A 24935-nucleotide genomic window follows, 5' to 3' on the forward strand; every position below is an offset into this window, starting at 1 on the left:
CCCCCCCGTGCCTCCCAATACCCCTACTTTTGTTCCCATTTCTAATCCTCAGTTTCCATCTATTGAAGTTTCTTCCTTTCTTAGAGGCAATAGAAGTGAATAGTTTCGAGTTCAGATATAGCCTTGGATATGTACTAGCTGTGTGATCTTGGGCAAGTTACTTAATCTCTGCCTCCGTTTCCTCATCTATAAAATGGGGATAATAATAGCATGACTTTACAGGGTTATTGTGAGGATAAAATGAAATAATATTTGTGAAGGGCTTTGTCAGCCTTAAAGTGATAAAATACTTTTTGTTTAGTCATTTTCAGTTATGACTGACTGTTCAGTGACCCCTTTGGGATTTTCTTGGCAAAGACACTGAAGTAATTTATCATTTCCTTCTCCAGTTCATTTTACAGTTGAGGTAACTGAGTCAAAGAAGGTTAAGTCATACAGCTATCAAGTATCTAAAGCTGGATTTTAACTCGGATCTTACTGACCCCAGACTTGGTGCTCTGTTCACTGCCATCTTACTGTCCCAATAAAATGCTAACTATTTTTAATTTAGTTTTTTTCTTCAAAGCCAGTGCAATTGTTACCTCCTTTGTGATGTAGTATCAAGAGTACTGGACATGGAGCTAGTGGAGCTGGCCAGATGAGGCATTTATTAAGTGCTTACTGTGTTCCGGGCATGGTACTGAACACTGTTGGGTTGTAGATAAAAGCAAACAAGGCACTTTCTACCCTCAAGGAATTTCCTTGATGGAGTGAAGCTTAGAAAGGGGGCAAAGCCTGTGTTTTGGAGATGGAAAAGCAATCTAGCCTGGAGTTGAAGTAAGCATGGCTGAGGACCCTCCTGTAATGAGGGTCAGACCTAGGAGCTCAACCAGGCATGTGAGTGGGGCCCCAGAGGCATTCCTGGGTTTGAGGAGATAGAAAGTCAGGAAAGGAAAAATAATCAGGAGATCTGAGTTCAAATTCTACCTCTGGCCTAACTGTATAACTGAATAAATTGGTTAACTTTTCAGAACCATCATTTCCTTACTTGTAAAATGGGGATAACAATGCCTGAAGTACCTGTATCTTTGAGTTATTTTGGGGTTCATTTGCACATAAAGCACTTTGTAAAGTTTGTTCTTGTTCTTGCTTGTTATTACTTTATTCTTTACTCCTTCCACCCCATGAAAGTAATTTCTCCTTCCCTTTCTTCATAATACTTTTCCTAGTTTTATTTTATCCTTATGATACTTATTCATTTCTGATTGGTAGGAGGCATCTAGTTGCTCAGTGGATTGAGAGCCAGGCCTAGAGACGGGAGATCCTAGGTTCAAATCTGGCCACACTCGCTGTGTGACTCTGGGCAAGTCACTTAACTTCCATTGCCTAGTCCTTACCACTCTTTTTGCCTTAGAACCAATACACAGCATTGATTCTAAGATAGGAAGTGAGGGTTTAAGAAAATAATAAAATAAAATTTGTTTACATTTTTGTATTTCTCTACCCTCATCTCCTGTAGACTCTAAGCCTCTTCTGAGTAGGTTGCTATGAGTCAAGCACTGTACTAATTTCTGGAGATAGAAATTCAGGCAAGCAAGTTCTTTCCTGCTCTTAGAGAGCCTAATTCTAATGGGGGGACATAACACAAAAGAGTGGGGGGATGGAGATGTATTTTGAAGGAGGATTGAAGATGGCCAGGCAGGAAGTGGAGAATGCTATGGAGGCTTTAGGTCTGGGCAAGATAAGGCCAAAGGTGGCCTATCAGATGCAGGATAGTTCCAGGGGGCAGAATCCTATTTGTGGAGATTTGTTTTTCATGTTTGTATTCCTCGAATTAAATGAATGAAAAAGTATTTGTTAAGCTCTTACTATGTTCCAACCACTGGTCTATGGGCTGGAAATAAATATAAATGTGAAGGCAGACCCCTCCCCTCAAAGAGCTTTTGTTCTAAGGGGTGAGGGAAGGGGGGTGGGGTGGATTATAGGATAGTGAGTGGGAGCATATAGGTATACATTGAACAGTAGCAATGGAAGAATTGATCTGATAAGGGTTTACAAAATAGAAAATGAAGGTAGAAGGGGGGATGTGTGTTAGCTAACTGTCAGAGTGGCCACAGAATAAAATGAAGCTTGCCTAGAGCCCTTCTAAATATAATAGGTTACATGAGACTATTGGTAAAAGAGCTGGAAAGGATTAAGTTTTCCCAGTCATGTTTTTTTTTTAACAAGCAACAAAGTTGTTATAAAGGGGATTCTTAGTTTGGGTTTACATGTCTTATGAGGTCCCTTCCAAATTCTTAAATTCTTTGATATAAAAAAATTGGCAGTTGCAGAAGTTATTACCTCACTTATTCCACTTTAAAATGCCTACAGAGCAGTTTATAGAACTGACCTACAGAAACTATATATGTAGAATCACGTGGATTTTGTAGCTGAAATGCTCTTAAAAGTCATCTAGTCCAACTCCTTCATTTTACAGATGGGAAAATTGGGGCCAAGGTTGGATAGCTGCTTAGTAGGAAACTATATTAGAGTTGTACCTAGAACCAATGTTTCCTGTTTCCCTTTAAGGACAGAAATGATAGCGATCTTTTCAGTTATTTTAAATTTTTATGTGAAAATTTTTTCCCCTGAAATCTTTTTTTTTTTTTTTTTTTTTTTTTTGGTTTCCATTATATCCCCCCTGCAATAGTTTTATTGTGTACGTGAGTGTAGATATACCCAGACACACTGAAGTTATTTTGAGAATGTTCCTTGAATCACAATTGTGAAAAACTTCCAGTATTATTAGTGGCTGAAAATGTTCTTTAGTCCCATACTATTCAACTCTACCCCTGTCTTACAAGATCTTTAATGTTGTCCACAATAGAGTTAAGGTCCACACATGAGTCTGACCTCGCAGGTCACCATTGGTTTCGCCTTTGCTTTGGGTAACAATTCTTTCCTTGGTTTATGTGGCAGTGCCCTACTTTAACAGGTGCAACAGGATCCCATTGTCCTTCATCCCCATCATGTGTTCACACACAAAGCCAAACTTCATTATGTGCCGTTTCAGTATCAGGAAAAAGTAATCACTCTCCAAGATCTCATTGTCTTTGGGTTTACCTTACCATCTCTCATTATCTGTACTGTCTCTACAAGGTGCCACTTGGATCTACTTTATATATCTTATCCTGAGTCACTTAGCCCCTGTAAGGTTGTATTATGGAAGACCACACTACTTTTTGCATCAGACTTTTTTCCTACATTTTTTTCAATTGGTTCTAACCACTAACTTCATTCTTTTTCATTCCTTTCCTCCAGCTGGTCAGTGAGAAAGTTGGAGGAGCTGAAGGGACCAAACTTGATGATGACTTCAAAGAAATGGAAAAGGTAAAGGAAGCCATGGGAAGAACTGTGCTGGGAGGTTGTTGCCTCCCTAATGATTTGTGATGGAAGTAGGTTGTAAGCACTCATGTATTTACTGTCTTTATAGAAAGTGGATGTTACCAGCAAGGCTGTGGCAGAGGTTTTGGCCAGAACTATTGAATACCTTCAGCCTAACCCAGGTATAAGACTCTAATTATTCATGAAAGAATCTAGCATAGACTCCTCTAGTTCCCAGATCCAATATTTGCTGAACAGTGCTAAGATAGGGGATTTTCCAGCCTCTACTAGAAACAGATGAAAATTTGTAAGTGGGAAGTTGTTTAAAACCTTCAGTTTAAATTCTAAGATCATACTTTGGCCTGTTCCCCAGTTAGGTTTTCTCCAGTTTGATGGTTGTTCCCAAATACTCTCTTAGTCTTCCAGCAATGAAAGAAAAGACATACATGACTGCCTTTCTGTTGAGTTTTCATTCTGAAAATTCCCAGGAGGATTTTAAGTATTCTGAGACATGGCAACATGGCTGCCAGAACAGGTTGCTAACTCATTCTTGAAGCCCAAATATGTTGCCTGTCTACTAGTAGTTCTCAATTTTGAATTGCTTGTTCTATGGGCACAGAGACAGTGTCTGGAATTGGGCAAGAGAAAAGCCCATTTGGGCCTGGCTAACCAGGTCAGATTGAGTACTGCTTAGTTCTTTTTATAGCCAGTGCAATTTGCAAGCATGCCAAACAGTAGATTTCCCTGATTGTGAGAATCCATTAAAATAAGTGGTAGGCAGGGAAGTAGGGAGATGTTGGCAGCTCTGCCCTCACCCCTGGAGAGGCCAACTCAAGTGTCCACATGCTGGACTTTCCCTTTGCAGCCTCTCGAGCCAAGCTGACAATGCTTAATACTGTATCGAAGATTAGAGGGCAAGTGAAGAATCCTGGCTATCCACAGTCAGAAGGGCTCTTGGGCGAGTGCATGATTCGGTATGGAAAGGAGCTAGGAGATGAGTCCAACTTTGGTAAGTAGAGTGCCTGTGGGTGCCAGCTGTTAAAAGGTTAGCGTGACATTCCTCTCTTCATTGTACAAGTGGAACAGGATTGATAAGTTGCTTAGTTTTATTAAATTGCTTTTTTCTTTTCTTTTTTTCTCTTTTTTTTTTTACAAGGAATAGTTCATTGAATAGGGGATGGGAGAGGGTTATATTTAGAAGCTGTACTATAAAAACAAGTGACATAAGAGAAGTACAAATAAGAAAATTTTCCAAAAGGACAGCTTAATTATCCAGGAGTTTATCAGTCACATATTTGTTGAGTGCTATTAGAATTTTAGAATCCTAGGATGTTAGAGCTTGAAGGTTAGGCCAAACTCCTCTTTTTTTGCAGGTAAGGGAATGGAAACCTAGAGAAAAAAAAATGATGACCAAAGTGACAGCAAGTTAATGGCAAAACCAGAGATAGCAGAAGCTAGGTCTCCTGATTCTTATACCTGAACTGTGTGCTCCAGATTGTGCTGGATATTAAGAGGGCTTCAAAGGTAATAGAAGAAAAGCTCCCTGCCCTTAAGGTTATAGTCTAGTTGGGAAAATGAGATTAGCATTGACAAAACTAGTAGAGAACAATTATGTATTAGATTAGATGGTACCACTGACATATGGTATTGGAGATCAGAGAAGGGAAAAATGAATAAGTAGTCAGAGTGTTTCATGCAGTATAGAAGGACTTGATTGTGTTTTGAAGCTTAGGTGGACTTTAGTTAGGTACAGTTGGAGAAGGAGAGTAATTTAGACTCTGGATAAATCTATGGATAAGAAGGTACCAAGATGGGAACAAGCTGGGGAATGCAAAGGACAAAGAAGAGCTGAGTTTTGTAGGAAAAGAAGGTATGTGTATTGAGAGCATTGGGTTGGGGGAGAGCCAGGGATCATAGGAAGCCAAACAGCTGTGTTAAAATCAAGAATAATGGAAACTAACCATTGCCTAGGATGACTCTCCCTCAAAGTGGTCTCACTAGGAAACTCTGATCTGTTGAAATAATTATTATGCTGCAGATGGACATAATGTATTCTAACAGTTCAAATATCATCTCAAAGAATTATAGACTTAAAGACTTGTGAGGGATGTTAGACATTGTCTAGTCTTGGAATCATTGTATTATAAAATTAGAAGGTAACTTAGAGCTTATCTCATCCATTAACAGTGATAGAAGCCCAGAGAGACCTCAGTAACTTAACCAAGGGCACTCGGGTAGTTGATAGCAGATCCAGTACATGAACTCTCTTGTACCCCAAAACACACCAACCTCCTCATTTTATGAATGAGGAAACAGAAGTTTAGAAAAGGAAAAGTCTTTGCTCAAGGTCGCATAGAAAATAACAGAGTTCTGTGTTCAGTCTACACATCCATTGTGTTTTTCCTGCTTTTGAACCATATTATTCATTTGTTGGGAAAACCCAGGCACAGAGAATTTAATTGACTGGCTAAGTACAGACAGCACTAGAATGCAGGATTCTAGACACTTATTCACTATTCTTTCTACTACACAATGCTCTAGTCTCCTCATGATTTTGAACTCTGAAAAGTTGGCCAAGGGCAGGTGCCACCAGCAAAATTCCTTCCTTTAGTTGGAGCAAATAGCCAATTTGCAATTTGCAGTTTGTGAAGGTGGAGCTGGAGAGGAAGTGGAACTCACAAGGCGCCTTGCTACACTCAGCACCATCTGCATTGTGAGCCCTATATAGTGATGATTGTGGAGAAGACAGTTTTAACTTTCCAAGAATAATATCTATAAAGAGTTGGAGCTGAATATAGTTAAGAGAGAGCTTCTGCTTGGAAATTTCCAAGAAATTTCTGTCCTTGGTTTTGGAAGAAAATGCCTGACCAGGACCCATGGGCACAGGAACTGGTGGTAGGATGGGTCTATGAAGCCTTTGTGGTGACAGCAATATTGAACTTCTTTAAGTAGTGTCTCCATCTGCCGAAACATGCCTATTTTAGCTACTAAGTTATTTCACAGTGTGAATCAGAGGAGCTTATAATGACTTCTCAGCATTAACTTCCTTTAGGTAGGAAATCAAGCTTTCTTCGATTCCATCCCTTCATTTCCTCTTTACATACCCATTGGTACAATCCACAATGAGGCAGGTCCTGTCTAGGTCAGTGACCTTCGGAGGTACTGAATTCTAAAGCTAGTTTACTTTCCAGAAAATTTAAACTCTTTTTTTTTTTAACCTTATTTTCTGTCTTAATAACAAATCTAAAAGCTGCGAGGGCTAGGCAAATGTGGTTAAGTGGCTTTCCTAGGGTCACACAACTAGAAAGTGTCAGAAGTAGTTTTGAATCCAGGCCCTCCTGACTCTAGGCCTGGAGCTCTCTATCTACTGTGTCACCTTGCTGCCCTAAAAACCTAAACTCATTTTTTACTAGAAAACCCGTTGTTTGTTCACTTAGAGTCTGTCTACTATAGTAAAATTCTTCATTACAGAATACTACCTCATTTGCTGTGAACATAATGTAGCCGCTGGTTACACAAGGTAATCCCCCTGTTCTCCAACCTACAAATCCTTTGGCAACTACCTCTATATTTCACATAGTGGTATGGGGTCAACACCAACCTCCTGTCTTCCTTGTTTTCAAGTAGAAGCCTTTAAAAATTTCAGTCCAATCCAAACAAGCATTTTTATTTATTTTTATTTTATTTTATTATTTTTTTAAGTTTTAATATTTTATTTTTTTAGAAAAATTTTCCATGTTTACATGATTCTTGTTTTTACTTTCCCCTTCACCCCCCCCCCATCCAACACGCATTTCCACTGGTTTTAATATGTGTCATCAATCAAGACTTATTTACATATTATTGATAGTTGCATTGGTGTGGTCCTTACGAGTCTACATCCCCAACCATGTCCGCATCAACCCATGCGTTCAAGCGGTTTGTTTTTCTTCTGTGTTCCTATTCCCACAGTTCTTCCTCTGAATGTGGGTAGCGTTCTTTACCATAAATCCCTCAGAATTGTCCTGGGTCATTGCATTGCTGCTGGTACAGAAGTCCATTACATTCGATTTTACCACAGTGTATCAGTCTCTGTGTACAATGTTCTTCTGGCTCTGCTCCTTACATTCTGCATCAATTCCTGGAGGTCTTTCCAAACAAGCATTTTTAAATGTTGTGTGCTCAAGTCGGTGTGCTAGGCACTAAGCATGCAGCACAGGTCAAATAAAAAAGAATCTCTGCCCTCAAGGTGCTTGTATTCTACTGGAAGGAGATAACATTTAAACAGATAAAGAATATATGTGATTATTTGAGAAGAGAGTGAACATATCACCTTAGGCAGTGGTGGTAAACCATGGCAGGGGTGCAGAGTGCTCTCTGAGCACATGACCTTCTCCCCACTCCCCCACCCCCCTGCCTCCCTGCCCCAATTTGTTACTAGAAAGACTGAGGGGTTTGGGTAGAGCTGCTTCCCTCCCTTGCCTGATGACATTTTTTCACATTCCCCGACCATCATCCTGGAGCCTAAGAATTGGAGATACGTAGAAAATACACTCCTGGCATTGAGAGAAAAGTACAAAGTATAATCTGGGGAGACTTATGAGAAAAGCACTGGATTTGGAGTTGAGGATGAAGGTTCAATTCTCATTGCAGCCACAGACTACCCAGTGTGTGACTCTGGGCAAGCCCCATCCCATCCTTCAGCCTCAGTTCCTCTTCTGTAGAATGAGGGAATTTGGCCTCAGTGATCACTGAGGTCCTTTCCAGTTCTAAATCAATAATCAATATGTCACCTGAAGTTTCAAGTGGGAATAGTTTCTTACTTGCTGAAAAAGTCAGGAAAGACTGAAACATAGAGTGCATAAAAGAGAACAGTTTGAAATAAGCCTGAAAACATGTGCAAAAGCCAGCTGCTGATAGGCAATACATACTGAACTAAGGAGATTGTAATTTATTCTAGGTACAATAGGGAGCTCATTGGGTTCTTGAGCAGGGGAATTGACATGGTCAGATGTACTTATAAGAGGGTGATTTTGGCAACTGTCTCAGGCAAAGGCCTTGTGGAAGGCTTCCACCACCCAGCCCTCCTAACAGCTCTCCTTCTCTGTAGGTGACGCACTTTTGGATGCTGGTGAATCAATGAAGCGATTGGCAGAAGTGAAAGATTCTCTGGACATAGAAGTCAAACAGAATTTTGTTGACCCCCTCCAGAATCTCTGTGATAAAGACCTAAAGGAGATCCAGGTACCTGCCTTAATTACTGGTCTTTTGACCCAACATTCCAGGCCTCAAGAACTACCCTATTTGTTGGGTGTGGTTCAGAGAGGCATGCACAAGGCCCTTGAGATGGGGTATGGCAGTGGGTAGGAGGAACAAAGCAGATCCAACTAGTGACCATTTAGAGGGATTCATAATAGAATTTTGTGTCTGCCTTAAAATTTCACAACCCAGCATGGTTTGTTCTTATTGGCCATCAGAGCATATCTCTTATATACTTGGCAGGGGATGTTTAATGACTTTAATGTCCCAGGCATCCTTTCCCCCTTCCTCTGCTACTCCTCCAATGAATATTCAGGCTTGCACAATTGAAACAGTATTAGAATAATAACTGACCCTCTTTAAGCATTTTAGGATTTATGAAAAGATTTAATACAGTAGGTATCTAGGACCCTGCAGTATTTCTTCTTCCTTATAAAACTTTTGGAGCCATTGTTTAAAAGAATTCCCAAATGGTCTAAGTCAGTGATGAGCAAACTACAGCCCTCGGGCCAGATGCAGCCCCCTGAAATGTTCTGTCTGACCACATGACATTATTCCTAATCTGAAGAATACAATGAGTAGAATACAACACACTGAAACTTTGAAAGAGTTGCCTTAGAAACAGACTGACAGACGAGCATTTCCTTTCCTTTGGCCCCCTCTTTAAAAAGTTTGCCCAACACTGGGCTAGTCTAAGTGGTCTGTTGTCCCAGACCCCAAGGTTCATGGTGCCTCTTCCTTTCTCCCTTCCCCATCCTTCAGCATCATCTGAAGAAGCTAGAGGGCAGGCGTTTGGATTTTGATTATAAGAAGAAGCGTCAGGGAAAGATACCAGATGAAGAGCTTCGTCAAGCAATGGAGAAATTTGAAGAGTCCAAGGAAGTGGCAGAGACCAGTATGCACAACCTCTTGGAGACTGATGTAAGTGCTTTCTTCTCAGGTGCTTGTTCAATTGCTTTGCTATTTTGAGGATCAGGTGGGTAAATAGCATAGACATTTGTCCATTCTATTCCAAAAATGACAAGGCACCCTGGTGTCATAGAAAAAATATTCTAAAATATTTTTAGAAACAACTGGATTTTAAGGCCAAGATCTGAATATTCACTATCCCTCTGTGACCTTAGGCAAGCCACTGAACTTTCCTTAGCCTCAGCTTCCCCTTCTGTAACATGATGGAGTTGAACTAGGTTCTTCTCTAAGTTCCCACCTAGCTGTTAATCCTTTTTAGCTCCCTCCCCATCTTGGACTTGTCTGGCAAAAGGCCCCCAAAACTGAATACCCTTCAGGAGCTATAGCCTTAACATGATGCTTGCAGTTTCATCCAGAATGCCCCTGTTTTACTTACTCCCCATGATAGGTCCTCTGCCAGAATTCTACTCTAATTTCTCTGAGCTTCAGTTTAGTGTGAGCAGTAGTGAGGGAGTGGAAGCCACAGCCTGATTTCTAAGGATGATAGTAATGATCTCCCTTTTCTGTCACATTTAATGCCCAGTCACATTGTGAAATAATTCAAGAATCTCTATCCCCATTTTTATTTATTTTTAAATGTATATCCCCATTTTACAGTTAAGGAACCTGAGGCTCAGAAGGCAATTTGCTCAGGGTTACACAGCTAAATGGGCAGCTAGATGGCAGAGTGGATAACATGCAGACCCTGATGTCAGAAAGAATTATTAAATCCTGCCTCATACTCTTACCAACTGTGTGACCCTGGATAAGTCATTTAACTCTTGGCCTCAGTTTCCATATCTTTAAATGAGGTAGGGTTGGAAATGACAAACTATTGTAGTATTTTTGCCAAGAAAACCCCAAATAGGGTCATGAAGAATCAGACATGACTGAAAATGACCAAATAACGATACCGCTAAGTAGATGTTGGAGCTAGAGTTCGAACTTAGGTCTTCTGACTGAGCCAGGGTTCTTTCTGATCTTTTAGATTGCCTAAATAGGGTTTAGCTAGGTGGAGAGGCAGGAAGACACTTTAGTTTATAACAACAGAATTTCATAAGAGGAGGCTCTTGGCTATTGAGGGAAAATTTGAGCAGTTGCTTCTTTGGCTTCTGGCCATCAGCCTGACTTGGGCAGCCTCCAGAGGAGAGGTGCCAACCCCGAGCCGCTATGTTTCTTGCAGATTGAGCAGGTGAGCCAGCTCTCAGCTCTGGTGGATGCACAACTGGATTATCACCGGCAGGCAGTACAGATCCTGGATGAGCTGGCAGACAAGCTCAAGCGCAGGTAAGCCATCCAAGGGGAGCATCACCAAGTGGAGAATATTGATTCTTGCCCATTCTTCCCTTACGTTGGCATTCTCTGTATTTTCCTCAAGCATGCCCATTCTGAATGGGCATTTGGGCTCTGGGCCCTGCCCCTACCCTGGATTGGGTTAGACTCTTTGTATCCTCTCAGGGACAGTTAGCTTTTTTCCTTTTGATAGCACAATCCTGGTCTTCTCTTCAGCCTAGGAAGAGCCTGGTCTCCAGAATTCCCTAGGAAGCCTAGAGCCCACACCAAAACAACATTCTTCACTGACTAATTTCAGAAGCTCTGTTTTGTCCATATGATCAGCCAGCTATGAAGAGAGCTGGGAAAGGCATTTATTGTTTTCAGCTGGAGCCACAGCAAGGGTGACCTCTGCTGTTATAAAAGTAAAAATGCACCTTATTCCTTCACATCCAGAGGCCTGACTAAGGGGTTTCTTTGAATGATAAACAGCACATCAAGACGTATAAAATCGTTTCGTTTTGCCACATTTAGTTCAAGGGCTTCCCAAGGAGGTTGCCACTGAGTTGAGCTTTGAAGAAAGCAAAGGATTCCAATATGTGGATCCTGGGATCCTAGATTTAGAGCTGGAAGGGACCTCAGAGACCACTAGTCCCACTCCCTCATTTTTCACTTCATTTACAACCAAGGGGGCTGAAGCTCATCCAGATGAAATCATTTGAATCTTGATCCTCTGACTTTAGAGACAGTGTGTTTCTTCCCCACTACCACAAAACAGATAAGAACATGATTAAGGACATAGTAAAAGTGGAACAGAAAGCTATGAGTCCTGTTCTATTGAATGGCAGCAGTATAGGAGATTCTGAAAAATATCTAATCTGAGGGACCTTAATGGTAATCTCCAACCCTCTCATTTTACAGATGGAAAAATGGAGACCAAGAAAGGGCAAATGACTTATCCAAGGTCTTATTCCTAGTAAGAGGCAGTCAGTACAGAAGGCCAGGTTTCCTGCCTCAAGTTGAGTGACCCTTCTATGATACCATGCTCCTCAAGACAATAATCGCTTCTGTGCTACTAACATCTGTGTGCACACTCCCTCATGGAGCTCCCAGTCTAATAGGGCTATAAGACACAAATTTATGGAATGTAAATCCATGAGCCATGTGTAAGAAGTAGCAGAGGTGTAGGGGATGGTTTAGGTCCGTGGTGGCAAACCTATGGCATTCCTGCCAGAGGAGATACTCGGAACCCTCTCCAGAGTTGCCCAGCACAGACTTTGCCAGAGTTTGTGGGTCTGTACTATGCCCCTCCCCTTCTCCATGTGCATGAGGACATTTCTCATATGGCCCACCCTTCTGCCCAGGGCCCAGTGGGAGCTCTTCCTCCTTCTCCTGTCTGGCGTAAGGCAGGGAGCTCGCATGAGGGTTGTGGTTTGAGCACTCTGTCTCTAAAAGGTTCTCCATCCCTGGTCTAGCCTGAGGCACAGAGCTGCCCAAGTCTGGCCTGTGCAGAGGAGGCACAGCAGGGAACCCAGTTTGGATGGGACATAGAGAAAGGGAGTCATGGGAGAGGCAGCAAGGCAAGTAGAGTGGAGCCTTTCTTCTTAATGCTCAGGAGCTTGAGTTTTACTTGTCTGGTAATCACCAAAAGGTTATGAGCAGTTCTGTGTGCAAGGTGTGTGAAATTTTTCATTCCAAATTCTCTCCCTTTCCTACTCTCCCTCTCACTGCTCCCCCGTCCCTCAGATGGCAAACAATCAGAGATTTCACATGTTTGCAAGTCATTTTTGAGATTGATGGCTTAGCTTTCCTGAGCCTCAATTTCTTTATCTGGTAAAAGAAAACAGATGGATAAGCAGTCCTTGGAAGTCTCTGAGGATGGAAGTTCTTGAGATTTTCAAGGGAAAGAATATAGAAGTAAGAGGAGATATCCAAGGACTGAACCTTTGAGGACTTCTCTCTACGTGATAAAAAATGTGGAAAAGGAGATTAATTTCCCAAACTCAGTATTACATTTTTTCCCTTCAGGCCTTTGCACAGGTTGTCCATATCTCGTCATGTCTCTCCTTACCCTTGTCTCTTAGAATTTTTAGCTTCCTTCAAAGTTCAACTCAAATTCTAGCTCCTACAAGAAGACTTTCCTGGTCCTCCTAGTGGTTAGAGCTCCTCAAATTATAGTCTGTTAAAATGTTGTATCCTCTTAGTAGAATGTAATGTCTAAGCTAGTAAGAGTTTGGACTAATATCTGTTATACTGAGTTATCCAAATTCTTTCTTATGTGTAATGGGCCTTTGTTAGGGCTTCTTCTAGCAGGAGCTTAATAAGCAAGACACTAGCCAGGGCTTGTGAATCTATAGCACTTTAACAAGATTTGATCTGAATAACTTTTTCTAGCTATGTTTGGTATATCCAGCAGGAAGGAAGTTTCCTTTCCAGTGCTGACTCAGGACCAGTCCTTCTCTTTTTAATCCCAAACAAAACTATATGTACCAACTAGGGAGTGCTGTTCTCATTTTCACCTTAAGATTTGTGCCTAGAAACCCCAAAGACTTCTCCAAAACACTGGATCCATGGAGGCATAGCCAGTAAGGACCCTATTGGTGATAAAGTGCTAAAAGAATGAGAGTTTCACCAAGGTCCATAGACTGGAGGTAGTTCTTGCTAGGGAGGGATACCAGGAATTACCTGAGTTGGACTACCTATCCTGTTAACAGGATCAAGAGCTAGAGGGACCTTAGATATCTTCTTGTGCAAAACCTTCATTTCACACTTGTTGAAACTAAGGCCCAGAGAAGGGAATAGCTTTCCCCAAGGTCACATAGGAAGTTACTGGCAAAGTTAAGGTTCAAAACAAGGTCCTGCTCAGTGGAGTGAGAGTCAGGCCTAGAGACGGGAGGTCCTAGGTTCAAACCCAGCCTCAGCCACTTCCCAGCTGTGTGACCCTGGGCAAGTCACTTGACCCCCATTGCCCACCCTTACCAATCTTCCACCTATGAGACGATATACCGAAGTACAAGGGTTTAAAAAAAAATTAAAAAAAAAAAAAATCAAAACAAGGTCCTGTGACTCCAAATGCAGTGGACCTCCCCTTCTGAGGATGGGAGACAGATGCTATATGGGAAAGAATATTGGTTTCAGAGTGACTAGACTCCTGGGTTCAAATCCTGTCTCTGAAACTTAATTTTGACCTAGGATTTGTAAGCAAATTACTTCATCTCTGTGAGCCTCTGGTCCCTCCTCCATAAACTGAGGATGAAACTTAGAGTATTTAACAGGGTTGTTGTGAAGATCACACATGAGATATAGCTAGTGGCAGTGAGGTGGCATGGTGGATAGAGTTGGGAGTTGGGAGGACCTGGGTTCATATTTGGCCTAGCTGTGTGACCCTGGACAAGTCACTTAACTCTATTTGCCTAGTCCTTGACCTTCTTTCTTAAGAGTTGTTATTAAAGCAGAAAGTAAAGGTTTAAAAAAATGAGATATAGATATTAAAGTGATTTGTAAACTTTAAAGCCAAATCGAAATGTCTTTTATTATCCACTTGTATCTCTTCTCTTCATTCAGCCTTTTGAGGACCTGCTATGAGAATATTAATTTATCAAAGAATACTTAAGACAGCTCTGCTCTGAGGTTATCACTTAGGATAGGGTTAATCAGGAGAAACCAGGGACTTTGAATAGAGTCCTGCCTCTGGCAGAGTTGTCCTTTACAAAAGCCCCTTCTTCTATTGCTTTATGGGGTGAAAGGGACCCTGGGCTCTCAAGGTTATCAAAGTTGAAGCTGGAAAGGCTTCGAATGCAGCGCTGGCAACACATTTTGGGCTAGACCTGTGTCATGATGGAGGTTCATCACCAAAGTGACCAATATATATAAAATTCATAAAAAAAAAATAACAAACACTACAGAAACCACTAAAATTAATTGACTCACTGAAGAATCGAACTATCAGGAGAATGCCAGGTAACTTAGGATGTACAGAGATGTACAAAGATATTCAGAGTAACCTAGGAAGAGTAGCTCACTCTGAATTACAGCTTCTCCAGTTTCAAAGGTTAAATGATTTGGATAGTTTTGAAACAGTAGATAAGGGGTTTTCTCACTTGGAAAAATAAGGAGTCCCAAAGTCACTATGTCCAAGGGTTAGCAACCTTTTGGAAAAAAATCAGTCTGGAACAGTCTTAACATTGTGGAAGGAGAAGCAGGGAAAGGGAAGAGCAGTTTCTGCTGATTTTGCCTATTAGACTGTAGTAGTGATTAGGGTACAACCCCAAAGAGCTCAGCACCTGTGTTTTGACCTCCTAGCACACAGAATTCTTGGCACATTACTTATGTGCCCTGCCTAGTCTGACACAGATTATTTTTCATGTACATAGGATGCGGGAAGCCTCTTCCCGTCCCAAGCGGGAATACAAGCCAAAGCCTAGAGATTCCTATGACTTTGGAGAGCCTGACCAGTCCAATGGAGGTTTCCCTTGTGCCCCAGCCCCCAAGATCACAGGTAATTATGAATCCAGACAGCAGAGAGGGCAGGGGAGGTTCTAAGGTGGGGCACCTTGGGGCAATGAAAAGAACCTTGGGCCTGTGTCCTGTTCTGGCAAGAGCTTTCCTGAGGGTGGGATTATCTTTCAGACTCTAAGAAAGAGTCATCCTTCTTCCAGAGGTCCCTGGGTACAACTTCAAATCCCTGCCACTACCCTTATTCCTATCTCCCCTAGCTGGCCCCCTACCCTGTGGGAAGAAAACGTGGCAACCTCCCTCATCCCTATTGCCAGAGGCCTCTAGAATCATGGCCACATGTAGCCCGATTGTAAGCTTATATTTTTGTTTGATTTGGAAGCAGCTTCTTCCTCTTTCCGATCCTCTGACAAGCCCATCCGGACCCCCATCAGGAGTATGCGTGAGTGTCCCCTTGGCTGCATGCATTCTGCCACTTCTGGATAGTTGGGTTTCTTTTCCCACTTCCTCTCTTCTTCCTGCTCTCTCCTCTTTCCTCTGCTTGCATTTTGCTCACTAATGTCCTTTCTCTTCTGGGTGGAATGTTAATACATTGTCCTTAAGAGGACTCTCTTTCCATAGCAGTTAATGACTCTGGGATTCTTTAATCTCATGATCCAGATGCCCCAGTTGACCTAAAAACATAATGCTATTTCTTCAGCACTGTTAGGATCAGGCTGGGAACAGAAATGAAGCAAGATATGCCTTAAAAAAATTCCTTCAATTACTTACCAGACAGTGTGTTTAATGTGTTATGTGTGAACCTCTGGGGACAACATAGAATGCAGTTAAAACTTGATTCTTGCCCTCATGGAGCTCACAGTCTAGAGCGGGGATAAGTAGGGAGACTTTGATACACCATCTTGCCCGTGATCTATGTTTTACCAAAGTGCAGAACAACCCTAGGGGAGATAGGGGTGGCTGGGGTATTTGAGTAGGATTTTAGCAGATAGAGTGGGGATACATTCTAGGCACTGGGAACAATGGGGAGATTCCATGTCTTTCATTTCAGCATGCATCTATTAAATACCCTGTGGATTCCAGGCTCTGTGCCAGCAAAATGCAGTACAAGATCTGGGGTCAGAATTGCCATTTTGGGTAGAAGAGCAGGGAGTATGTGACCTGAAGCTTCTGGGGGTCCTGCTCTCTCCTGAGGGTCAAGAGCCTTCAGGGCCTCTATAATTGGGAGCACCAGGAATAACACCTGGAAAATTATAGCATCCCTAAGACAAGACTCTCAATGGGAGGAGTAAATCATTTCCTCTTATATGGACAATTTTTTAAAGTCTACCATGACCTCTACCATGACCAGTCTGGGAAAGTGCATCATTTCCTAAGACTCCAGTGGCTTTGAGATCCATCATATGGAGTATATGCCTATCATCACTGTCTTAGGGTGGATTAGAGAGGAACAAGGGTGCCATTAGCATCTAATCTTTGGGACTGGCTCCAGTAACCCCACTGGTAATGCCTCGCAGTGTCTTCTTTCACATGCAAAACTAAAAACAGACAAAAAGATGTTTCAGGGAGCCCTTCATCCCATATAACAAGCAGTGGACTATAGAGGGCAAACTTGCTGGGGGAACTGGGAAACCACTAACCAGTGCCACTGACTATTCCTGGGGGCAGCTCATTTCATTAGGGTGCACCTTGGCTTGGTCACCTGTAAGTGAGTTGATAATACCTGTAGATCCACCTTAAGAGACTGTTGTGAGTCAAATGAAATAATTACATAGGAAAAGTACTTTGTGAACTTTTCAAATACCTTAGAAATATCTGTTGTTTGTTGTAAATGAGCAATTAGCTTCCTGATGTTACAGTAGGGTTTTGTGATTTTACAGTGGGATTCACCAAGCATTGAATAAGGCCCTACTATAAGTGCTTGGTACTTGGGATACAAAGACCAAAAAATGGTCTCTGCCCTCAAGATCCTTACGTTCTGTTGGAGAAATGACACAAACACATATGAGTAAATATACAGTTTGAACAAATAGAAAGCTACTGGTTTGGATGGATCACATACACCACTTCCCTAAACAGTGGGGAGGAGATCTACTGTTCCAGACATCATCACATTCCTGTTTCCAAATTGCTTTAAGTGAGGTTGACACTTTTCTGAAAGAAAACGCTTTCCCACCCTGCTGAGTTGGTTTTAGAGTCATATTTTCTCTACTTTTTTGCACATAAAAAACTAAGGGCCAGAGAAGTTAAGCCACTCAACTAGAGTGCTAATTAGCACAGCTAATATCAACTGATATTGGATCAACTGAGCTTGGAAAAGCCCTCTGATCCAAATCCAGCGTGATTTCTGCTATACACCAAAGGGCGTCTCTGACTCTTGGAGACACTGTGGCTAACCTGTCCCATACCCAATTGTCCTCAGCTCCCTGCTATGTCTAATATTCTCCTGGTGGCTTTTATCTCCTCCAAGTGAGGAAGTAAATATCGACCTCCAAAATGAGAGCCCTGGCCTTGGGCCTAATTAGGCTAGTGTAGGAGAGACTTTTTTTTTTTTAAACCCTTACCTTCTGACTTGGAGTCAATACTATGAATTGGCTTCAAGGCAGAAGAGTGGTAAGGGCTAAGCAACGGGGGTCAAGTGACTTGCCCAGGGTCACACGCCTGGGAAGTGTCTGAGGCCAGATTTGAACTTAGGACCTCCCGTCTCTAGGCCTGGCTCTCAATCCACTGCCCCCTAGGAGAGACTTTCTTAAAGGGACTGGGAACTGAACATAAAAGAACAAGATGAGGGGCAGCTGGGTTGCTCAGTGGAATGAGAGTCAGGCCTAGAGACGGGATGTCCTAGGTTCAAACCCGGCCTCGGCCACTTCCCAGCTGTGTGACCCTGGGCAAGTCACTTGACCCCCATTGCCCACCCTTACCAATCTTCCACCTATGAGACAATACACCGAAGTACAAGGGCCAGAAAAAAAAAAAAAAAAAGAACAAGATGACTGCCCATAAACTAGACCCAAATGGATTATGCTCTGTTTGCTATCTTCCTGTCTGGCTCTCCAACAGGACTATAACAAAGAGAAAAAAACATTCAGGCCTCTAATATCCTGCTCCAACGCTCACTGCAACTGTCTCCAAAGAACAGGCTTTTCCTGGCCATGTTGCCAGAGAAAAGGAAAAATCAACTCCTTTCCCTAAAGGACCTGAAGTTAAACTTGCTGTCATAGTACAGTATAGACATGGAAGCCCTGGGTAGGAATGAGAGATGGCTCAGGAAGGACTCTTTATACCAAGGGATCAAATGGAGAAGGATGAGAGTCTGGTGCTGTGGCTGCCCTGTTGTCACTCACTTCCAGACTTGGTTCTCTGGGTGGGTGCTGCAGCACACTGAGGGTGAAATCACTCAGCCAGTGTTCTGTAAGGACCTCCTTTCCATGGCTAGTTCCAGAGAAAGAGACAGGTCTGTTACCACGGAGAAGCAACTAGAGACCAATTAAGTGCTAAGCATTATAATACTGATCATCTGAGATTGGTGTGGACTAGGATGATCAGGAAAGGATCCTACTAGGGAATCGGAACTGGAGCTAGCCATGGAAGGATGAAGAAGATTTAGCTATGCAAACAGAAGAAGTGAGGGAGAGGATATTTAAGACTGAGTAGAATGTGTTGAGAACACACTATGACTGCCTGCCTTAGAGGAATGTGTGTTCTGAGTAGTGAGAAATAAGGAAGGGGAAGTATTTCAGAGGGCAGCTAGTGGGTGAAGTGACAGATGGCATGCCAGGCTTTATGAAGACCAGCTTGGCCAAGGGCGGAGAGACTCATCTCCAGAAACTTGGTCACCAAACGAAAACTTTTCAACCACAGTAATTCACAATGACTTGTCTCCCAAAGCTGGAGAGGCTTTCATCTTTGTCAGCACAGGGAGCTTCACACCAAAGAAATCATTACGTGTGGGGGTGAGGGTGGGGAACGTGTGGGTGGTGAGAGACAGTCTGGAAGATCTTGAAAGCCAGAGAAGTTTGGAATTCATAGACTGGCAGGATTATAGGTTCTCAGGTAGACAGAATGACAGAATTGTAACCTTTTTCTTTTAACCCTTGCTTTCTGTCCTAGTAATAGCAAGAGCTGAGCAAAGGGGCTTAAGTGACTTGCCCAGGGTCGCATAGCTAGGAGGCATCTGAGGTCAGATCTGAACCCGGCTCCTCTGTCCACTGTGCCCCCTAGCTGCTCCCATAGACTAGGAAATAAGGCAGTGACCCAGCTGGGCCAGGGACTGCTCGTCGTCCTGTATGATGACCCGGCCCTCACCTCTGCTGCGCCTTCCTTCCCCAGCACCTCTGGACCAGCCCAGCTGCAAGGCCCTCTACGACTTTGAGCCGGAGAACGATGGGGAACTGGGCTTCCGAGAGGGCGATATCATCACACTGACCAACCAGATCGATGAAAACTGGTACGAAGGCATGATCAACGGCCAGTCCGGCTTCTTCCCTCTCAACTATGTGGAGGTGCTGGTCCCACTACCTCAGTGAAATGGCTGCTCTCCACAGCTCCCTCCCTGCCTCCCTCCCTCCCTCCCTCCTCCTCTCCTGCTCCTCCCCCTCGAGAGGAAGGCCAGGCCTGACCTGCATTCCATTTTGTTCCTGCTGACACCAGGCTCCCCCGGAAGACAGGAGGGCTAGTATTAACCCTGCCCACGCCGGAATGGCTTCCCATTCTCCGGGCTGGGCGTCCCTTAAATGCCGTCCTTCCCAAGGATTTGACGAGGTCCTTCCCGAGGCCTCCAGGAGCTCACCGCCTCCTCCCCCCACCCTCCCAGTCCCTTTGGCAAAGGTTCAGGCAGCCAAGCCCCTAGTTCTGGCCCTGGTCAGCTCGGCCTGCCCTGGGAAGATGCAGCAGCGGATGCTCGCTAGTTGAGTTAGGAGCTGAGCAGGCAAAGAAGGGTGAGCCAGTCAGCTCCAGTCAGCAAAGGGCTCTTGTGGTGTGATGATGGTGGAAGTGGAGAAACACGGTTTGTTTAAACCACCCAGGTTTACATAAGACACTAGTGACCACCCGAGCTTCTTTTTGCCCTCCCTCCTTCCACCTTTTGCCCCATCTTCCATCTCCAGACCTTGTCCCTTCTCCATCCCCCTCCCCTTGCTGCTCCTGAGGGGCCTGGGTGGACAGGACTCATTGACCGGCCACGCTGCCCCTCCCAGTCAGGTCTCAGCCGTGAGGCTCACAAGCAAAGGGTTAACACTAAGGTGCTCCCCGAAACACTAAGCTTCCTCTTTACAGGCTTCTTTGCCTGAGCAGCCGTCGCCTCCCTGCTCTGGCCCCCACCTGGGGACTTCCAGAGGCTGTTCCTCTTTGGAGGGCGACTCGGTTCCCTGGTCCACAGCCATAGACATCTGGCCCCCCCAGGCCCCCTGTACCCCCAGGCCCTTGCTGTCACTCGTTCCCACTCCTTGAGATCCTCAAGTTGACTTGGAAGATTCTGCCCCCTTCTCTGAGCCACGCTGGGAAGACCTGAATGCCAACTAGCGGGCCCAGGGCCACAGCCACTGAGAAGCGCTGTGAGGGGCTCTTTAGAGAATGGAGGGATACTGTGGAAACCACTCCATCTGCTCTGTTCTCCCCGCTAGTCTGATCGCTCTCTTTGCTGCTGGCTCTGGCCAAAGTTGGGCCCCAGCACCTTGGAGGACTGAGGACTAAGGCCAGGAAAGCCAACCCCTCGCCCTGGGGGGCTGTCCCTAGCGTGCCTTGCTTGCAGCCTCCCCCTTGGAGGCCGGATGTTACGACTTGAGTTGGGGTTGGGAGCAACTCCTATAGGCATCCGCCAGGGCCTGTTCAGGTCACAGCCCTCGTGCCTCAGGTTCTGCTGCCTTAACTGGCTGAAATAAGAAATTTGATTTTCTCTTGTTTCCCTCCCCTTCCCTTTCCTTCTCCCTCTTCCCCTCTCTGTCACCATCTCCCTTCCCTTTTCTCCTCCTCTCCACTTTTCTTCTTGGCAGGAGCTAATGTTAAGTGTAGCAACATGGGCTAGGCTTTGGAGACTTCTCCGTGCCATGGTGGTTTTGAGGTGGGAGGAAGAGGCAGTTTGTTCCACCATGTCCTAGCTGTTAAATTGTCCTCCAATTGGCTTCCTTCCGATTCCAGGAGCCCCAGGCTCAGCCACAGCCCATTGCAGGCAATGGGTCCCAGATTCTCTAGCGCTGTCCCCTTATGGCCTCTCTGACCAAAAAGCTTTGCATAGATGCCACCTCCTTGAGAGCCTGAAGATCAGCCAGGGCCCAGCAGACTCCCCGACTCCTAGGGGCCAGCTATGAGAGGAGAAGAGGAGGTGGGGAATGACAGGGCCCGTGGGGGCTAAGCCCTAAGAAACAGCCACAGCCCCCCCCCCCCCAAAGAAGAGCACTGCAGCCCCAGCCCCTCCTTCAGCAGCTCCGCTGCCCCATGTCTGCCCCGTGTCGTCTCCTCGGCCTCACACTAGCTCTGAACCCAGCGCTCCGGTCTCCTTTGCACACGCTGCCTCCCTCCTCTAGCTCATCTTACGGCAGCGTGACCGATACAGAAAGCATTGTATCCTTTAACTTTCCTTTTAACCAAGCATGTTGATATATGTTTATTACTCACAGGGCAGCTGCTGTTGTTACGTTGGCACTGCCAGGGTCTGCCTTCCCCACAAAACAAAACAAACAAACATGGGACCACAGGAGCCTGCAGAGGCTCCTGCCTGGCTGGGTTGCCAAGCCCCCAGCGAGCAAACCTCCTCCTCTGAAGTGTTAAGCACAAAATGTTTGAACTGAACCATCCCTGGGAAACGTCCTAGACTTGCCGTGGCACTCCCCGCTTCCCTTTATCATCTGTCCCTCGCCACCTTCTCTCCCCACCCGGTGCTGAGCTGTTTCAGATCTGGGACCAGCTTCCTGCGGCCATCTCGGTGATCCCGTGCCAATTTGGGGCAGGTCCCTCATCCTGAAGGCTCCAGCACCAGCCCCAGGAGCAGCAATATCAAATAGCTTCCCAGGACCCAGTCATGCTAGAATCCCTGGAGCCCCAGCCTGGAGTCTGGCAGTGCCACGCAGCCCTCCTGAGCCTTTTGGCTTCTGTCCACTCGGTTCTAGACTTGAATATGGAAGGGAGAGGATGGAGGTAGAGGATTAGCCACATCATCATCATTCCCTTAGGCCCACCAGGAGCCACCATTGAGTTCAGTTGGGGGGAGGTAGGGGAATGGGTGTCTTCAGATGATCAATATAACTTTTGTTACAGTTTCTCCTTTGTCTAGGGCAAATTGAATTGTAATCTTGATTTTAAAAAGTATTAAATGTTTTCTCTTTCTAAGCCTCGCCGCCTTTCATTTTCCCTGGTAAGAAATAGTTCACAATTTTTTTCCCCTGAGCAAGCTATGGGGCATTCTCTGTGGGACTTGGAGCAAAAGCAGAGTTAACTCGTGAGGTTGTTCTGGGCTTTAGAAGCAGACGGCTTCGCTCTGCACCTGAACTGAGGCCCAGAGAGGTTCTGTGTCTGCTCAAGGTCACACAGTGGCAGTTTGGAGCTCCTGCTCCATCACACTGTACACCACCAACCATCGATAAGCATTAAGTGCCTACTATGTGCCGGGCACAAGCTGGGGATACAAAAAGAGGCAAAAGACAGGCCCTGCCCTCACAGGGTCCACATGCAAACAGTAAATGATGACAGAGGAAAGGACTTGAGAGGGGCTGGGAAAGGCTTCCTGGAGCAGGTGGGATTTTAGCTGAGACTCAAGTCTGGAGGTGGAGATGAAAAGCTTTCCAAGCACAGAGGACAGCCAGGAAGCATGCTTTGGAGCAAAGAGCTTCGATGCCTTGTACACCACGACAGCTGGGAAGCCAGCGTCACTGGAGCAAAGAGGCTACAGTGGGGTGCGAGGCCTAAGAAAACTGGAAAGTGGAGGCAGGTGGGGAGTGGACACCAGAGGATGGAGGTGACCAGGTCAAATCTGCTCTTGAGGGAGATCATTTTGACAGCTGAATGGAAGTCCGATGGGAGTGGGGAAAGAGTCGAGGTTGGCACACTCACTAGCAGGCCCTTGGAATAATGTAGCATCAGAGGAACACCTGGACTAGGGTGGGAGGAGGGAAGGGAGCAAAGATGAAATGGACAGGCCTTGGCAAAAGACTGGACATGAGGGTGAGAGACATCAAGGGGTCGAGGATGACACCTACCTTTTGAGTTTGGGGAACTGGGAGGAAGCACCAAGGATACCCTGGACAGGGAAGTTTGGCACTGTTACAGGAGCACGCACTGTGAACACTGTACGGCTCTCATGAAATTACATTTTAAAAAATGTAGCGTTTATGGCTCTCACTGCCAAAAAGGTTGCTGACCCCTGGCCTAGGCCTTACCACTCTTCTGCCTTGGAACCAATACACCATATTGACTCCAAGACGGAAGATAAGGGTTAAAAGATTTTAAAAAATGAACAGAAAAATAGAAATGTGAAAGATGCAATCTCCATATACATAAATCTTTTTGTCAGGTAAGGGGAAGGGGTGGAGGGGCTGAGATACCTGAGAATAAATGTTATTAAGTTAAAAAAATAAATAAAAATAACTTTATTAAGCAGTGTTAAAAAAAAGTGGAAACACCTATTATACATGGCTTTCTTAAGGAATTTAGCCACAAAAGGCAGAAAAGAGATGAGTCACTAGTAGAAGTAGGAGACAGATGGATCCAGGAAGCTTTTTTGAGGTGGAGGGAGACATGGGAATATTTGTAGGCTGAGGTGGGAGAAAGTGAGGCTAAGCGAGAGTGGGGACCAGAGAAGATAATAAGCTCCTGGAAGAGATGGATGCAATGAAAGGAGTTGTCTGTGCAGGTAGTTTGGCTTTGGCAAGAAGGGCTACACCGTTTTCATGAGAGATGGGGGAGGAGGAGGAGGAGGAGGAGAAGGAGGAGGAGGAGACCATGGCACAAAGCATCTGGGGGAGTGAAAGATCAGGAGGCTTCTTGACTGACTCCAGGCCTGGCTCTCTATCCTTGTGCTACCTGGCTGCCCCCTTTATTTCATTTTAACCTACCCCCATCACCACCTTTGAAGCAAATATGTAGACCCATTTTAAAGTCATAAACGTTGAGGTCCTGAAATGAGAAAAGTCATTCCCATTTTTATGGCAATTTTAAGTTCCTGATCACGAGGCTGGTGTTGGGCTGTGTGCCGGAGCGGCCAGTGCTGGGCTTAGATCTAGGATAAAGGTTTCAGGCAGTTACTAGCTGCAGAACCCTCAGCAAGTCACTTAGCCTCCCAGCCTCCAATGCCTCCTCTGTAAAATGGGATGGAAGAGTACCCATTTCTGAGTTGTGGAGGATAAAATGAGATACTGTGTAAAAGCATTTGTTGGCCTTAAAGGATCATAAAGGGGCAACAACAGGATTCTTTCCACTGTCCTGTAGCCATCGGGGCTCGCCTGGAAACTTCGTCGTAGTGCCCAAACTTGATGGTTCTGGTGCTGCCTCGGTTGCTAGCTCGTCATGCCGGCGTGGGTTGTGTGTATGTCCAGGCTCAGGGAGGCCCGGCAGCATTGTCCGCTGAGAGCAAAGAGCCCTTCCAGGTCCTCAAGGGGTTCCTCTGTACTCCGGGCCCTGCTGTGATGGAGCCAGAGGAAGCACAAGGAGGCCCCTCGGCCCTGGGCCCGGCTCCTCTCCTATAGTCA

The 24935-nt window shown here is 44.8% G+C and overlaps 1 protein-coding gene across 2 annotated transcripts in view; it reads left to right on the forward strand.

Annotated features, from left to right (window-relative positions):
* The window catches only part of SH3GL1 (SH3 domain containing GRB2 like 1, endophilin A2), a 91489-nt gene extending 68906 nt beyond the window's left edge, over nt 1–22583 (forward strand). Inside the window, exons 2-10 of one of the 2 annotated variants that reach the window (XM_044671080.1) lie at nt 3283–3351; nt 3455–3527; nt 4211–4354; nt 8435–8568; nt 9346–9504; nt 10715–10818; nt 15177–15301; nt 15641–15700; nt 19588–22583. In XM_044671080.1, the coding sequence (XP_044527015.1) occupies nt 3283–3351; nt 3455–3527; nt 4211–4354; nt 8435–8568; nt 9346–9504; nt 10715–10818; nt 15177–15301; nt 15641–15700; nt 19588–19784 (1065 nt within the window). In that variant the 3' untranslated portion in view covers nt 19785–22583. The remainder of the gene's footprint in view (nt 1–3282; nt 3352–3454; nt 3528–4210; nt 4355–8434; nt 8569–9345; nt 9505–10714; nt 10819–15176; nt 15302–15640; nt 15701–19587) is intronic. The other variant, XM_044671075.1, reaches the window with a different exon arrangement.
* Nucleotides 22584–24935: the final 2352 nt, after the last annotated feature.

This window comes from Gracilinanus agilis, chromosome 1, assembly GCF_016433145.1.
Source record: "Gracilinanus agilis isolate LMUSP501 chromosome 1, AgileGrace, whole genome shotgun sequence".
In the NCBI taxonomy this organism is placed as follows: domain Eukaryota; kingdom Metazoa; phylum Chordata; class Mammalia; order Didelphimorphia; family Didelphidae; genus Gracilinanus; species Gracilinanus agilis.